The 17,529-nt window shown below is 42.1% G+C and overlaps 1 protein-coding gene across 14 annotated transcripts in view; it reads left to right on the forward strand.

Annotated features, from left to right (window-relative positions):
• LOC147014660 (SUMO-specific isopeptidase USPL1-like) overlaps positions 1-17,529 on the forward strand; it is a 212,004-nt gene that overhangs the window by 22,732 nt on the left and 171,743 nt on the right. For 13 of the 14 annotated variants that reach the window (XR_015050852.1, XR_015050851.1, XR_015050853.1 and 10 more), the window contains exons 2-4: positions 3,935-4,080; positions 4,941-5,465; positions 9,930-10,058. Coding sequence is in view for 10 of the 14 variants with exons in the window: in XM_085852816.1 (XP_085708942.1) it covers positions 5,039-5,465; positions 9,930-10,058 (556 nt within the window). In the remaining 4 variants the exon portion in view is untranslated. Of the gene's footprint in view, positions 1-3,934; positions 4,773-4,940; positions 5,466-9,929; positions 10,059-17,529 lie in introns of all 14 variants that reach the window. The other variant, XM_085852811.1, reaches the window with a different exon arrangement.

The following is a 17,529-nucleotide window of genomic DNA, read 5'->3' on the forward strand; positions in this document are numbered from 1 at the left end:
CTATTGAGGGATTGCTCAAACTTCTTACTGTCATCTGTTGAAGCCTTTTCCTTAATGGATAATGGTGTGTGTATGTGCGTGCGTCCCAGGACTCAAAATATCAACCGACGTTTTGTTTTGGTAAGGGATCACAGATTCATGGACAAAGTTGTGTGTATGTGTATATAACAAAATCGATGCTAATCGAAGAGTAAGATGACAGGAGGATTACTGTATGGTCATGATTACGAAATACCACCCAATGGGATTGCATTGCATTATTAGATTGCAAACGACTTCATCACCAACCGTTCCTGGTATGAATAGTCACTCTGGATTTGAGCCCTTGTGCAGCAGGTACACACTAAAACATCCTACCGGATCAAAACCAGTTTCTCCATCATTCACGTGTTTGTATTGGTGCCGTTCATCTGCTTTAAGGATTTGTACCGTTTCGTTTCGTGTAAACAAAACCAGCACATCCATGTTTGTATTTGGGTTCAAATCGGCGTAAATGGGTTGGGAAATGCCCTGCTGGTCCCCAACTAGTTCACACGACATTTGTTGTTGCATATTTAACATTGGTTGTTATCTTCGCCACCGAAGGTGAAGGAGGTTATGTTTTCACCCCTTTCTGTCTGTTTGTTTGTCAGTTTGTTTGTTTGTGTGCAGGATATCTCAAAAAGTTGTGTACGGATCCAGATGAAATTTTGTGGACAGGTTCGGTTTGTGACAAGGACGAACTGATTACACTTTGGTGAAGATCCGGATCCGGATCCGGCTACTCAAATTTTTAAAGTGATTCTTCACCATTGAGAGATAGGGCGAAAAACAATATAGTTACTGTATAGCTGATATTTCAAAAATGTATTGGGCCTGATATGTTCTCGTGGATCAGGCATTGCGTGGCGGAGGTATGCGCTCTACCGAGTGCCCTTCTAGTTTACAAATACAAAGCCATTGTGTTTGTTTAGATCTAAAAATTAATTTGATGCAATAAATTTTCCAAGTCATGGGGAACATTACACACTACCTACACTTTGCGAACATATTCACATTTGGAGGCAGTGCATGTATGTTCATGACATCTTGGAAGAGAAACATCACGTAAACTAGAATGGCACTCGGTAGAGCGCATACCTCCCTCCGCAAGGCTGAACAGTTTACATTTTGGATCTCACTGATAGACTGGATCTACATCCTGACGTGAACCAAAATCTAATCGGCTTGTTGTCACTTAACCAACGCATCCACCAAGTTTTGTCATAACTCGTCCACAACTGTTTGAAATATTGCGAACACATTTTTGGCCCCATCTCTCAGTGGTGAAGAATCACTTAAAACATTTAACAATTCTCATATCCAGATCGGAATCTTCAACAAAATCGAATCAATTCATCCTTGTCTTGCGTGAACCAAGTAGGTCAAGTTTCGTGTGAATCAGTCCATAACCTTTTGAGATATCCTGCTTAAGGCCCTGTCACACCTTGACGATTTAGCCAGCGTATGCCTGACGTTTGCAAAATTTGGCTAAAACGCTGGCACACGTCGAATACGTTATGGGTAAGCTTGTATACGTTAAGAGCACGCTGGCATATGTCGTAGTACGCTGGCATACGTCTTTGTACGCTGGCATACGTCGTAGTACGCCGAGGTGTTAGACAAATTTTCCATGCTTGAAATTTTTTGACGTATGCCAGCGTATGACTCAAACGTTCCGCATAACGCTGGCCATAAGTTGTAGGCACGTTACACGATCGTTGACACACTTCGACACACGTTACTTGTAAGTTACTCATAAGTCGAAACACGTCGAGGTAATGTTTAGCGTACCCGAAACTTATTTCTAACCTATGAGTAACGTGTTGTAGGCACGTTACGCGATCGTTGACACACGTCCACACACGTTACTTATACGTTACTCATAAGTCGAAACACGTCGAGGTAATGGTTAGCGTCAGTGTTCCAGACTCCCCATTTTTTTTTTCTTCTTCGGTATGACTGTGATGTTGACACTTCGATTTCTAGTGCGGTTATAATATAATACAATTAATAGGCTGCCGCTCAACGATTTAAATCATAACTGCACTAGAAATCGAAGTGTCAACATCACAGTCATACCGAAGAAGAAAAAAAAAATGGGGAGTCTGGAACACTGACGCTAACCATTACCTCGACGTGTTTCGACTTATGAGTAACGTACAAGTAACGTGTGTGGACGTGTGTCAACGATCGCGTAACGTGCCTACAACTTATGCCAGCGTATGCGGAACGTGTGTCATACATCGAGTATGTCGAGAAATTTTCAACATGCTGAAAATTTCTCGACGTACTTGGCGTATGACAACGTATGCCAGCGTACTACGATGTCTGCCAGCATACTGCGACGTATGCCAGCGTGCTCTTAACATATACAAAACTTACCCATAACGTATTCGACGTGTGCCAGCTTGGTTCGGCAAATTTTTCATACGTCGGCATACGCTGGCTAAAACGTCAAGGTGTGACAGTGGCTTCACACTTCGATGTCTAGTGCGGTTATGATTTGAATCGTCGAGCCGCAGCCTATGAATAGCCTACGCCACGTGATCGTCGGCGATACGCTGCTGTGCTATGCATAAGTTAGACTATCGTTGGGCATAGGTTGTGAACGCCGCCAACACGCTCAGCATTCGTTGGTGTAAGTTATCTATATGTGATTAAAACGTTCTGTGTACGTTACTAATACGTTATGCATACGTCCAACACGATATTATATGCCCAAAACTTAAAAAAAACATCAATAGTTCAGCGTACGCCAGCGTTTTACATACATTTTTAGACCTTGCCATACGCTGGCTAAAACCTCAAGGTGTGACAGCCCCTTTACAGACAGACAGACAGGGGTGAAAACATTTCCTCCCTGGACCTTCGGCGGCAGATGTAATTAACCATATTGCAAACGCAGAAGAAAGATGCCGTGTGCGTGTCACCCAGAAGTGTGTTCAAAGTGGGTTGGTTCTCAACGTGGCATGTGTGTTTGTGGTTGTATAGTGAAAACGTTAAACCAAGTTGAAAACTTTAACCCGGTTTAGATTAAACCAGGTTTAACGTGCGTGTTAAACCTGGTTTCATCTCGACTGGGTTAAAGTTTGCAAATATTTTAATGGACGAGACAAAACAAGGTAGTTTTCATTTGATGGAAGGAGAAGAGGTTTCTATCGACTACGAGACTCCTGGTAAGTTGTCAATGTAACTACTGTATCGTGATAAAAATATAACACTCCACTTTAAAGTCAATCCTAGCTAACGTTTCCGCCAAACAAATGCTTTAGTTTGGCTCGTGATTCCTCAAATACTGTACTCCATACTGTACATTCTGGCAAACGAGTACACGAGTAAAGTGTTGAAACAAAAAAAAGAACCATACACACACACACACACACACACACACACACACACACACACACACACACACACACACACACACACACACACACACACACACACACACACACACACACACACACACACACACACACACACACACACACACACACACACGCAGTGGAAAATGGTTTTATGCGATCAAGCGGAAAAATGGCTGACCTTTGTTTCACGTTCGATTGAAATGTGATTCAACCAGATGTGATTGATTGGCGTTTTACTGTATTTTAATGTGTGTGGCGTGATTTGATATGATGGGGTAGCATCTTTCCACACTTACTATTTGTATAATATATTTAAAAACTCGGCCTGCTGCTCTCGTATTGCAGGCAGATCGGTGGACTCTCCTTTGGCTTAGCTCGATGTGCTCTCTCAGCCCTCAGACCCTCCCCAGCTCCTCCATGACACATGTGTTCTTCCAGTTTCCTCCTCCTGGTTAAATTTTAAAATCCCAGCTTACCGCATGTCTCAGCTCTCCTCGTTTGTGGAACCACCTTCCTGAGACTGTTCAATCCCACTCTTCCCTCAGGGCTTCGAGCAGTTGGTGCACCACCATCTCATGTTATCCCGACCCACAATTGAAAAGCGGTATCTACCTTTCAGCAAAAGCTGTGTCATCTGAGACCATATCATCTTGACCTCCTGCACTCAATATGTTTGTGTGAACACCTGCAGGTAAGCTTGGCTGAAGGTGAGTATTTGTTGTTTTAATGAGCTGCCTTTTGAAATTCTCTAATTGGTAGTTTTGGGGTACAACTCATATTTGTGTAGATCCACAGTGATCTCGTTTACCCTGTGGTAACTGCGGTGATGGATACGTCATTAAATATTCCCGCGTGTGCCTCTTAGTCCATACGTGGGTTATTTTGCGTTGAGGTTGAGAACATTGTCACATTGAAGGTTGCACGCAATCCTGTACTCAACTTGTGCAACGGATCGTTTTTCTGAATCCTTACAATCGTAACCACAAACTTCCGCAATGGGTGCTGTTAGATTCAAGTGCATGCCTGGCTTGTCCATCAAACCTTTTAGCTGAAGGCTTAATTGTACAAATACATTGAAACAGATGAGGGATCGTTAAATGCATCAACAATTTGCATAATGACAACATTGCCATTTGCTGGAACAATTGCAGACAAACGGCCATCGATGGTTGACGCTGCAGCAGACGATGCTGAGATCAGCTTGACCTTACAACTTTTGACCTCCACCTTTCCGTGCCATTCTCCATGGTGTGGTCGCTGCTTTTCTTTATGTATAATTGGATTTGACCAGCTTCGTTCCAAAAAGTAGCTGCTACCGCATTGTGTGGCTGTGGAATTTTGAGATTACAAGAAGGGATAATAACTCCAAGAACGTCTTTAGTTGTAAGACACAAAATATGTTGTTTTGTCCCATTAATTTTATTATTGTTGTTATTATTATTATTATTATTATTTTTGCATATATTGAACCTTCATGTTTGCTTCACTGCATGCGTGGTTGGTGGTTTGGCTGCTTCATGTCCATGTTGTGCGTCTGTTGTTTTCCTGCAGTGCATCTTTCGATTGCAATGCTTTCCCTGGGAGGAGTTTCTGTTTGCAAGTGAAGTTGTCCAGGAGTCTTTCAAAATATAACTACCATCTCCTACAGCATGCCTCGTCGCAAGCCTTTGTCCCTTTGCTTCATCCGCGTGTCCAAGCGTCCCAAGAAATCAGAGAAAAAGGGTTGTCATGCCAAAACTGCTACCACTGCCACCGATTCAAAAAAGGCGGTTGTGTCGCGAAAAAGCTCAACTTCTTCCATCACTGACAACTCGGCCAGTGCTAATGGTTCTAATAAAGATATGACCAAATCCAATGACGGTTTGTTTCATGTACCTGCAAGCGTGCCGGTGCTTCAGTGGCAAAGCGGCCGCATGCCGAGCTGGCTCGACTGCCTCCTCTCTCTCTTTGTCTACTGCTCCTCAGTGCGTGCAACAGCAGCAGGCCGAGGACCCGGAGCAGGAGCTGCCATCCGATCACTCTTGAGTACTTACGATGCAGAAAAAGATACATTTCGTCAAGCTCTGGCTCGGCATGGTGAGATGTCCTTTGGTGTCAAGGGGATTGGTCTTTTAGGACCAAAAAAATTCCACTAACTTGCTCTTGTACTTGTATTCTGTTCTGTTCTTGTGTATGGCAGCTTAGCTGCTGGGTAGCTATCATTCCTTGGAAGTGCAGCTGTGCTGCTGATGCTGTGCACCTCTGCCAATACACTGGTATTCATTTTGCTGACGTTGGAAGGATGACAGGCTGAGTCAACCCCCACCTGGTGTTAATTCGGCTGCTAACGGGGCTTGAACTCAGGACTCTTAAGATCCTAAGCCAGCCACCCGAACCCCTAAGCCAACACCAGGCTTTGCATTTGTGTTGAAAAGCAGAAATAAAACTTTAATCGTCCAAACTAGCTTATCAGGGTTAAAGCATATCCATCTTATCAGCAAAATTGAAACAGTTTTGTACCATAAACATCATATTTGATTACCTTCACCACCAAAGGTGGACGGAGGTTATGTGTTCACTGTTCACCCCAGTCTGTGTTTATTTGAAAACAGGATCTCAAAATGTTGTGGACGGATTCTGACGGAATTTGTCAGAGAGGTTGGGTGTGTGACATGGAGGAAGAGATTAGATTTTGGTGAAGATCCGGATCTGGATCCGAGAATTATTTAAGTGATTCTTCACCATTGAGAGATACGGCCGAAAACAATATTGAGCACAATATCTCAAAAAGTTATGGACTGATTTGGACGAAACTTGGTGCAGAGGTTGGGTGTTTAATAAGGACGAATCTATTCGATTTTGGTGAAGATCTAAATCTGGATATGAGATTTGAAAATATTTTTTTTCGGTGATTCTTCACCATTGAGAGATGGGGCCAAAACATGATATACTGGTATTGCACAATATTTCAAAAAGTTGGGGATGAGTTGTGACAAAACTATGAGTTGGATAGGTGATGAGAACAAGCCGATTTAATTTTGGTTCATGTTTGGATCCAGATCCAGCCTATCAGTAGGATACAAAACGTAAACTGGACAGCCTTGCAGAAGTATGCGCTCTATCGAAAGCCATTCTAGTTTTACATGTCATTATTGGTTGTTGTTTGCTTATTTACAAGTGTTATGCTTCTTTTCTTTTCAGAAATCATATGTTAATTTCCATGGCTAGCCATAATTTTGGCCAAATAGTCTTTGAGGCCAAGTCGAGGGTTTACTTCCAAATTGCTTGCTTTTGAACCACCTTGTGCTGCTCGACCTGGAGACTCAATATATCAAGATAAACATTTGGCTTTGCAAACCAGGAGTTCGAGAGCACTCCACTGATCACTCATTATTTTTATAAGTCGTATTTGTACAAAATCTTTAAATATTACAATTTTTAGCTCACCTGGACTTTAGTCAGGTGAACTTGTGCGATTGAGCAGTGTCCATAGGTGAGTGACTCACCCACTCACTCACTCAATCAGTCAGTCTGTAAACACTTCCATCATTATCATTTGAATCAAACAAATGATTTTGATGAAAATTGGCCACAAGCTTCACATCTGTTTACATCTGATGCTGAGCGAAGGTATATTGTCCAGATCAAAATTTGTGCTCATTAAGGAGTCCACCAGGAGGGGGGGCTAGGAGGTGGGGGGCTAAGGGGGGCTGGGGGGGTTGGGCTCGCGGTTGAACCTGCCTAAATTGGTATTTGCTCTCTTCTCCAAAATTACACATACGATTTCGATGAAACTTGACCACAACCTTCATCACCGGTGATGTACCAAAGTTGATCGACTGCATCAAAATCTGCACTCATTATGGAGTCCATGTGGGAGCGGGGAGTTGAACCCACCAAAATAAGTATTTGCTCTCTTCTCTGAAATTACACATACAACGTTGATGAAACTTGACCACAACAGCATCATGAAATCAGGAAATTACCAAGGCATTTTGGAGCGCAATGTTCAACCCAGTGTCAGAAAGCTGGGTCGCTGTCGAAGGTTACGGGTCTTGCAGCAGGACAATGATCCCAAACACACTTCAAAAAGCACCCAGGAATGGTTCAAGCCAAAACGTTGGACTGTTCTGAAGTGGACAGCAATGAGTGCAGATCTAAATCCAATTGAACACCTGTGGGGAGATCTGAAAACAGCAGTTGGGAGAAGACACCCTTCAAATCTGGGAGAACTGGAGCAGTTTGCACAAGAAGAGTGGGACAAACTGCCAGTGGAGAGGTGTAGGAAGCCCATTCATGTCTATAGGAAGCGCTTCACTGCAGTTATTTTGTCCAAAGGTTGTGCTACCAAATATTAAGTCGAGGGTGTTAATTTTGTGAATGCCATTTAATATTTTTGTTTCTGATTTAAAAGGATACATTAAGTTCTGAATCAAAAACAAAGGTTCTCTAATATTAACAGTGAAATAAAGAATTGTGGAGACCAAATTCTTTTGTCAATTTCAACTTGCTTTTAGAGAAAATTGTGAGTTATTTGAAAAAAGTGCAAGGGTGCCAATATTTTTGGCAACGACTGTATATATGGTATAGGATTGGGGCGGTTAGAACTAATGTATACATTGGACTGAGGAAGCTGGCTGTGAAGCAGGTGAAACGTCGCCTGAGACCGGGTCTGGTCTTGCTTATTGCTCAAATTAGCGGAGTAGATCTAGTTTGCTTTTGGTTGGAAGTGCCTTCTTCTTTAAAAATACAATGGATGTGTATACATATATGTATATATGTATATGTATATGTGTGTGTGTATATATATATATATATATATATATATATATATATATATATATATGTATATATATATATATATATATATATATATATATATATATATATGTATATGAAACGTTTTTACAGCCATTTTTCCCTGCTGTGCAGGGGTTTGGCTTTTTCTTGAGGCAATGTTTTATGGTCGGATGCCCTTCCTGACGCCAACCCTGGTCGCCTCTTACGACACACAGGGATATGGTACACCTATTCTAACCGGGGCATACACCGGGACCAGTGTACACTGGCACTCATTTCGCCGACCTCGGAAGGATGACAGGCTGAGTCAACCCCCTGGTGTTAATTCAGCAGCCAACGGGGCTTGAACTCAGGACCCTTGGATCCCAAGCCACCACCCTAACCACTAAGCCAACACTAGGCTTGTGTGTGTGTGTGTGTGTGTGTGTGTGTGTGTGTGTGTGTGTGTGTGTGTGTGTGTGTGTGTGTGTGTGTGTGTGTGTATGTGTGTGTGTGTGTGTGTGTGTGTGTGTGTGTATATGTGTGTATATGTGTGTATATGTGTATATGTGTATATGTGTATATGTGTATATGTGTATATATATGTATATACATATATATATATATATATATATATATATATATATATATATATATATATATATATATATCGCGGGGTGTGCTTACACATTGGAAAAGCATATGAACCGTGTTTCCCCTTTGTCTCGGGTCGCTCACCTGCATTTGGTTTTTCATTTATTTATTTTCATTTATTTGTTTTATTTTTTATTTTTATTTACTGATGCTTTCCAACGGTTCTGTGATTTTTCCTTGTGTATCGGCTTCGATGTCCATCTGCATACAAAATTACCGTGCTTCCCCATTGTCTCGGGTCAAGAATAGGCAAACAAACATATGTACTGTTACGACAAAAAAAAATTTTTTTTCATTTATTTCTATTTTCATTTCTGGATGTTGTCCGACAATGCCGTGATATTTTTCTGGTCTACTGGCTTCGATGTCCATCAGCACGCAAAATTTCAGCTTTCTGCATCATCCGTAATGTACCAATCTTTAATATCAGCCAGTGAGTCAGTGGTTGGAAAGAGCTTTATATATAATATAAATATATGGTGGATACTTTGAGACCTGGGAGGACTCCGTTCCACATTCTGAAACCCACATATGGAGATAACAACAACAACACACCACATAAACTTGCAGTATTATATCTATCCTGTAATGAAGTGACTTTGTGCCAAATTGAATTGCACTTTTACAGCCAATAATTGATCTCTCATTGAGCCTGTAGCATGTTGATGCTGGCAGTACAATGCTGTACTGGATCCTAACATGCATGGAACCAGAGGGTTCTGGTGGAAAAATTGATTCCACAAAGTCTTTCCTGTTTTGGTTTGTTGAAAACTGTGCGATTCAAGTCTTTGCTAAACTTTTAGCCATCCTCATAAAACCAAGTACTGTTGAGCCAAGTTTGAAAGCGAATCAAAAACTGAAACTATTTTTCAGTTTAAACATAAATTGCTTTCGTGTGGGTGTGCGAGTGGAGCAGTTGGTGTGATGCTTTCCCGTTTTGGTGTGACATGAGTATACACCGCATAATATCTGGGTTATCACCTCCCCCCCCCCCCCACCATCCTAATCAATCGTGATTATGAAGTTCCATGTATTGTGTTTGGAGGATAAATCATTAATTGTAGGATAAAGGAATATTGGAAAACTGATTGAGTAATTTTGAAGTCAAGTGTGTATCTTCCTGTGCAGGTTGGACTCCTGAGCAGAAACTGGATGAGAGCTCGGTGGCGGCTGTCCTCGCTGCATGCGCTTCGCGCCTTGATGAGGCTCGCATGGCCTTCTTTCGCACGTTGCCTCCCCGCTTACATGTCACACTCGGTGAGTCCTAGCCATTCACCTCTCCACTAATGATAGAAGCAGAAAAAAATGTGTTTTAAAAAAATATTTTTTTGCTCTTCTCGATTAGGAAGCAGCAGGACGGTGAGGTTTTGAGAACTCCGAGTGGGACTTAATGGCTAACTATACACTGTATATGACCAATTCAACCAAATAAACATACATGTCTCGTACAGTGATGCATTGAGGCCTTCTGCTGCTGCAAGTTATTAGAATTGGTTTGGCTGCATCTTGTGTAGCTCCAGAGGTGTCTCGAGTGAATAAATGTCATACTCATCCAAGACTACATCATTCGTTCAGTACCACCCTTCGTTCAGATTCTCATTAAGTTGATACCTTTGTTGGAGAGTCTCGAATGCTTTTACAAAGAAAAGCAGCCAACCTTATGAATTTTAACAGCGAGCTATGTTGAATGTCATCTTTCATCATTTTTATACATAATTTTGATTTGTCTATATGCCTTTCTCTTTTATACATTATACGGTTGGTCCCTTGTTATATATATATATATATATATATATATATATATATATATATATATATATATATATATATATATATATATATATATATATATATATATATATATATATATACACACACACACGTATGAAAATTATGCACCCAGACCGGGAATCAAACCCAGGTCCTCTGGTGAACTGCACCAGTGCTCTGCCATCTGAGCTATCTGTGTGACCCACCTGCTGACCACACAAATCTCCCACATATAGAGACGCCATTCTCTTTCCCCTGCTGTTTCCAGGACGCTCACTGCCAACCATAGGAGCAGAGAGGGCATATCCATGTATTCATGAGAGGATTCCCACCCCCCCCTCCCCCGGTAGGGGGACAATTCCATGTCTGCCATTATTCACCACAGGGGGCATAGTAATTCAATTTTCAATGAATAGGCAAACAAACATATGTACTGTATATGTGGGTACATAATGATGATGTATTATTGGACCATGACAAAGACCCTCTCGGGGCCAGGCCCTCGCTGCTCCTATGGTCGGCAGTGAGTGTCCTGGAAACAGCGGGGGGAAGAGAGTGGCATCTCTATATGTGTGAGAATTACGTACTAAGTCAGTGGGTCGGGTCACCCAGATAGCTCAGATGGCAGAGCACTGGTATGGTTCACCAGAGAACCTGGGTTCGATTCCTGGTCTGGGTGCGTAATTTTCCCACATGTACATATGTTTGTTTCCTGTTCATTTGTAATTGTATTACTATGCCCCCTGTGGTGAATAATTACGGACATGTAATTGTACCCCATTGGAGAGAAAACCCTCTCATGGACAGGCCGTCGCTGCTCCTATGGTTGGCTGTGTATCCTGGAAGCAGGGGGGGAAAGAGAGTGGCATCTCTATATGTGGCAGAATTGTGTGCTCAGCCGGCGGTGGGTTGCCCAGATACACTACATGGCCAAAAGTATGTGGACACCTGCTCATCCAACATCTCATTCCAAAATCATGGGCATTAATATGGAGTTGGTCCCCCCTTTGCTGCTATAACAGCCTCCAACCTTCTGGGAAGGTTTCTACTGGATGTTGGAACATTGCTGTGGGGATTTGCTTCCATTCAGCCACGAGAGCATACGTGAGGTCAGACACTGATGTTGGGTGATTAGGTCTGGCTCGCAGTCGGCATTCCAATTCATACCAAAGGTGTTCAATGGGGTTGAGGTCAGGGCTTTGTGCAGGCCAGTCAAGTTCTTCCACACCGATCTCGCCAAACCATTTCTGGTCTGGACCTCGCTTTGTGCACAGGGGTATTGTCATGCTGAAACAGGAAAGGGCCTTCCCCAAACTGTTGCCACAAAGTTGGAAGCACAGAATCATCTGGAATGTTATTGTACGCTGTAGCGTTACGACTTCCCTTCACTGTAACAAGGGGCCGAGCCAGAACCATGAAAACCAGCCCCAGACCATTATTCCTCCTCCACCAGACTTTACAGTTGGCACGATGCATTCGGGCAGGTAGCGTTTTCCTGGCATCTGCCAAACACAGATTCATCCATCGGAGTGCCTGTCGTCTGCCTGTCGTCGTCGTCAGATGGTGAGACGACTGCCTGTTGTCAGATGGTGAAGCGTGATTCATCACTCCAGAGAACGCGTTTTCCACTGCTCCAGAGTCCAATGTCGGTGAGTTTTACACCACTCCAGCCAACGCTTGGAATTGCGCATGGTGATCTTAGGCTTGTGTGGGGCTGCTCGGCCATGGAAACCCATTTCGTGCAGGCCCAACGCAGGGAAGTGTGAGCCACGGTGTTTCAGCGAACCCTCATTGTAGAAAGTGATCAGTGTGCCTAAATAGTTTACTAAACAAAATTTTGGAGGAGATATTCTCAACAAGTGTTTGAAAATCCATAAAAAAAAATGTATGGTCTTCCTGGTCTATGTTGAGTCCTTCATGTGCTCACTCTGGGGAATTTGTAATGAAGTTGTCAATAAGGGCCTGTTTTTTATTTTCACATTTTTAAATTAATGATATTTCTTGTAGGGCTGACATAATTATTTCAATTCTTATGCTAGTCTTGGTTCCCAGTATGACAAATAGCCCCAATATTATTTGAAAATAGAATTGGATCAGCTCGAAAAGGATCTATACTATCCATGTGAACTGACGGAAAACGTCAAAATTGACCATTTTCTCACTAGAAGGCTCTTATTGGTGCCTATAAATTCCCTTGAGTCCAATCCGATAGAAAAGAAATATTTTTTCTAATGATATTGCTTGAAAGTTTCTTTGAGTAATAGTAAACCTTCATGCTAGGTACCATCAGGATTAGGGAACTGATATGACTCTGCTAGCAAATTGGGTTTGGCCAGTGAAAATCTCCACCGGTCCGTCACATTTTGCATTGCAGTCAATAGTTTAGACTAATAACATGGAAATTAAATTGTTGTTGGTTATATACTCAAATACAATGGGAGTGATTAATCTGACCAAGTATCATTCCTTTATTCCCCCTATTAGTGAAAATATCATCCGATGAAAATTTCTCCACCGGTCCATCACATTTTCAGAAAGGTGATTTTTCTGTGTAATTCATGTTATTTTCCATAATAAATGCTTTTGATTATATTACTAAGCTGACTGATGGCATTGATGCAGTATTTTATTCAGGTTATTATTTCTGGACAATTTTGGGTTTTTGACCCTTCGAATGACAGTCATCGATGAGCTGATAGTCATTTTAAACAATGGTTCACTTAGCATTATGAAACAATGGTACAAGCTATAAAACCCCGAAACTGCAATGTTTTTGTCCTGGACCAATCATTAGAGCTGACTTTGCTGTTGTTTGAGCTGAAAACTTGCATATCAGCCTGACCAAATCAAAAAATCCAACACTATTTTGAAAATGATGACATTTTGTGATGACCAATCCTTTTTATAAACTTTTTTTTGCAAAATGTTCAGTGAATCTTGGATTTTTTTTCACATTTTTAACTTGCAAACTTTAAATTTTTTAACCTGCAACAACTTCACTGTACATGAAAATTGATTTTTTTCATGACTTCTGAAACAATTTGGCTCACACTTAGCTGCTTTGACCCTGCAGCTCTCGATGAACAGTGTTTGTGCTGACATTGCTTACAGTCAGTTTGTAACTCGGTAGTGATTGTTGCAACTGACGACAGACGATTTTCCAGGCTACGCGCTTCAGCACTCGGCGGTCCTGTTCTGTGATCTTGTGTGGCCTACCACTTCACGGATGAGCTGTTGTTGCTACGAGACGTTTCCACTTCACCATAACAGCACTTACAGTTGACCGGGGCAGCTCTTGCAGGGCAGAAATTTTCCGAACTGACTTGTTGGAAAGGCGGCATCCTAGGACGGTGCCACGTTGAAAGTCACTGAACTCTTCAGTACGGCCGATTCGACTGCCAATGTTTGTCTATAGAGTTTGCATGGCTGTGTGCTTCATTTTATACACCTGTCAGCAATGGGTGTGGCTGAAATAGCCTAATCCACTTATTAGAAGGGGTGTCCGCATACTTTTGGCTATGTAGTGTAGCTCAGATGGCAGAACACTGGTACGGTTTCCAGAGAACCTGGGTTTGATTCCTGGTCTGGGCATGTAATTTTCCCACAAATACACATTTGTTTCGTGTGTGTGTGTGTGTATAATATATATATATATATATGTATGTATATGTATGTATATATACATGTGTATATATATGTACTGTATGTATGTATGTATATATACATATAGACTGTATATATATAGACTGTGTGTATATATATATATATATATATATATATATATATATATATATATATATATATATATATATATATATGCAGTAATCCCCCGTTTCTCGCAGGGGTTACGTTCCAAACCTCCCCGCGCTAAGTGAAAATCCGCGATGAATGGACGCCTCCCCAAAAAATCGACTCGTCTGGTCTGGTCTGGTCGGTTTGGGAGTGATTGGGTTTGAGGTGCCTGAGATTGACTAGTCTGGTCTGGTCGGTTTGGCAGTGATTGGGTTTGAGGTGCCAGAGATCGACTAGTCTGGTCTCGTCGGTTTGGCAATGATTGGGTTTGAGGTGCCGGAGATCGACTAGTCTGTCTGGTCGGTTTTGAGGTGCTGGGTATGAGCAGTGCTCGTCCAACAGCGGCAAACCTTTTTCCTTCCCGAAGCATATATCTAGCACCTTAACCTTAACCTTCTCCTGGAGCGTCCCAGGACCTTCCTCTGGCGCTTCGGTTCCTTGCCAGAAGCCTTAGAAGGTGCAGGGCATTTGGGCGGCATCGTGGGGCTTGGAGAGAAAACGTAGAAAATATTCGAAGTTCACAAGCGAAACTTTGTCTCATGCGTTGTGTGACTGGTCGAGCACCACGCGTTATAATTTATTGCTGAAATAATTTATATTTTATATATTATTACCGCGATTTACCGGGGGAATCCGCAGAAAAAATTAGTTCGGTTCCAAGGGAAAACCCGCGATGAACCGGGGGCGTGATAGGTGAACCATGATGAAGCGGGGGTTGACTATATATATATATATATATATATATATATATATATATATATATATATATATATATATATATATATATATATATATATATATATATATATATATATATATATACCGGGCGTAGTGGCGTGCGCCTGTAATCCGGCGAATCGGAGGCTTGGGTTGGAGGATCGCTTGAAGACGGGAGCTCTGTGCCTGACCGTGCGATGAGAGGGTGTAGGGCAGCCTGGAATCATGGCGCAACCCAATCCTTATCGTTGTGTCAGGAAGGGCATCCGGCGTAAAACCTATGCCAAATCAGTATGCGGATCATAACGGATGATCCGCTGTGGCGACCCCTAATGGGAGCATCCGAAAGAAGAAGAAGATGTGTGTGTGTGTATATATATATATATATATATATATATATATATACACACACACACACACACACACACACACACACACACACACACACACACACACACACACACACACACACACACACACACACACACACACACACACACACACACACACACACACACACACACACACACACACACACACACACACACACACGGACTAGATGTATGTATGTATATGTACTGTATATATACTGTATATATATATATATATATATATATATATATATATATATATATATATATATATATATATATATATATATATATATATATATATATCTTCCTCTTTCGGCTTGCTCCCGTTAGGGGTCGCCACAGCGGACCAACTGTCTCCATTTAACCCGGGCCTCGACCGATCCGGTATGGAAATTCGTTTTGTTGTCCGCATACTGATTTGGCATAGGTTTTTACGCCGGATGCCCTTCCTGACGCAACCCTGGTCGCCTCTTACGACACACAGGGATATATATATATATATATATATATATATATATATATATATATATATATATATATATGTATGTATGTATACGTACTGTATATATGCATATGTATATATATATATATATATGTGTGTATATATTGTTAAGAATCTGGAAGCCTTGTGCACACGGACAGACAGCCATCCCCATAGCTTAGTTATTTCGATAAGTACGTGTCTCTAGTTAGGGTCCCGTCCCTGGTGTAATGGGAATTAAATGTACATGTGCTGCGAAGTTATTTTGATAGTTAGGATTTGAATTACATCCATAAATCTTCTACAACAACACCCGCATCACCCTCACCTTCATCTCGCTCTAGCCGACGCCATGGCGCCCGTGGTGGGCGGAGTTCAAGGAGGAGCCTCGTGGTGACCCTCGACCAATCAGTGTGCAACGAGTGAGGTGGCCGCCGCTCAGCCAATCACCCCGCCACGGTGGGAAAGGCGGTCCACGTGACGTCACCATGCCCCGGGCCAATAAACGGACTTGGCGCCCGTTTTGGCCAATGACAGAGGCGACGAGCGCATTTGCTCGCCAAAACCGTCCAGTGAGGGAGAGTGGGTAGCGAGGAGGCGTCCCCTCCCCCCTGGACAAGTGTGAATAAGGTTGCGGTGCTATTGGACCGGCTGGGAGCGTGGTTGTCGGGACGAGCGCGAGAAGAATATGGGGATTAGCGTCTGGTCTGCTTCAGCGCGGAACGAATCTCTCGACGCTGAGCGCGGAACGCAAAAATGTTTCCAACAGTGGCAGGAATGGTGGAACAAGTATGTATGTGTGGGAGGGCAGAATTTCGAAGGAGATTAATGATGTAAGTGTTTAATGTTTAATGTAATTGTTTCATTCTTTTTTTGAGTGATTCTTCACCATTGAGAGATAGGGCTAAACTAATATATAGCACGATATCTCAAAAAGTTGTGGACGGATTCGGATGAAACTTGGTGGACAGGTTGGGTGTTTGACCACAACAAATTGCTCATTTTATTTCATTGAGCTAGGTAAAGCTCAATTAAATAAAATGATTTCATTTTGAAGGGGATAAAGCTTTTTGATGACACCTCGTATATCAAAACCACGATAGTCAAAACCAATTTTTTTTATGGGAAAAAGGGGGTTAGGTTCTCAGGCTTCAAGGAAATAGAGAGGCAAGTGGGCGGCAGCCAAAACTTTACACATCGCAATTGAAATAAACATGTAAAATAAATATGTATCGGCTTTGCGATGAAGTCTCCTCCCTCCTGCAGACTAAACTTGCCCCCTCGTCCTCACTATTCCTCCCCTATTAATCTCTTCAAACGTTTTCCTTTGTAATCTGTGGATGTGTTTCTTTTATAAATGGTCCTGTAGCTCTGTAAACCAGGAAATAAATAATATTAAATGAATCACTTTTGTCCTGCAAATCACTATCGTTTTCGACTTCGGTGCCATTCCATTATTAACAGTGCATGGGAAACAATCGTGATGCGAGATAAACATCACAGCTCAGCTCAAAAAACACCATTGGTCAAAGTTAAACCCCACTATTTCAAAATCGGGATATAAAGAAATTGCCAAGATTGGTGAAAACCCGCA

Source organism: Eptatretus burgeri, chromosome 13 (assembly GCF_056783735.1).
Source record: "Eptatretus burgeri isolate ZD-2024b chromosome 13, Ebu_testis_v1, whole genome shotgun sequence".
NCBI classification, from domain to species: Eukaryota; Metazoa; Chordata; class Myxini; order Myxiniformes; family Myxinidae; genus Eptatretus; species Eptatretus burgeri.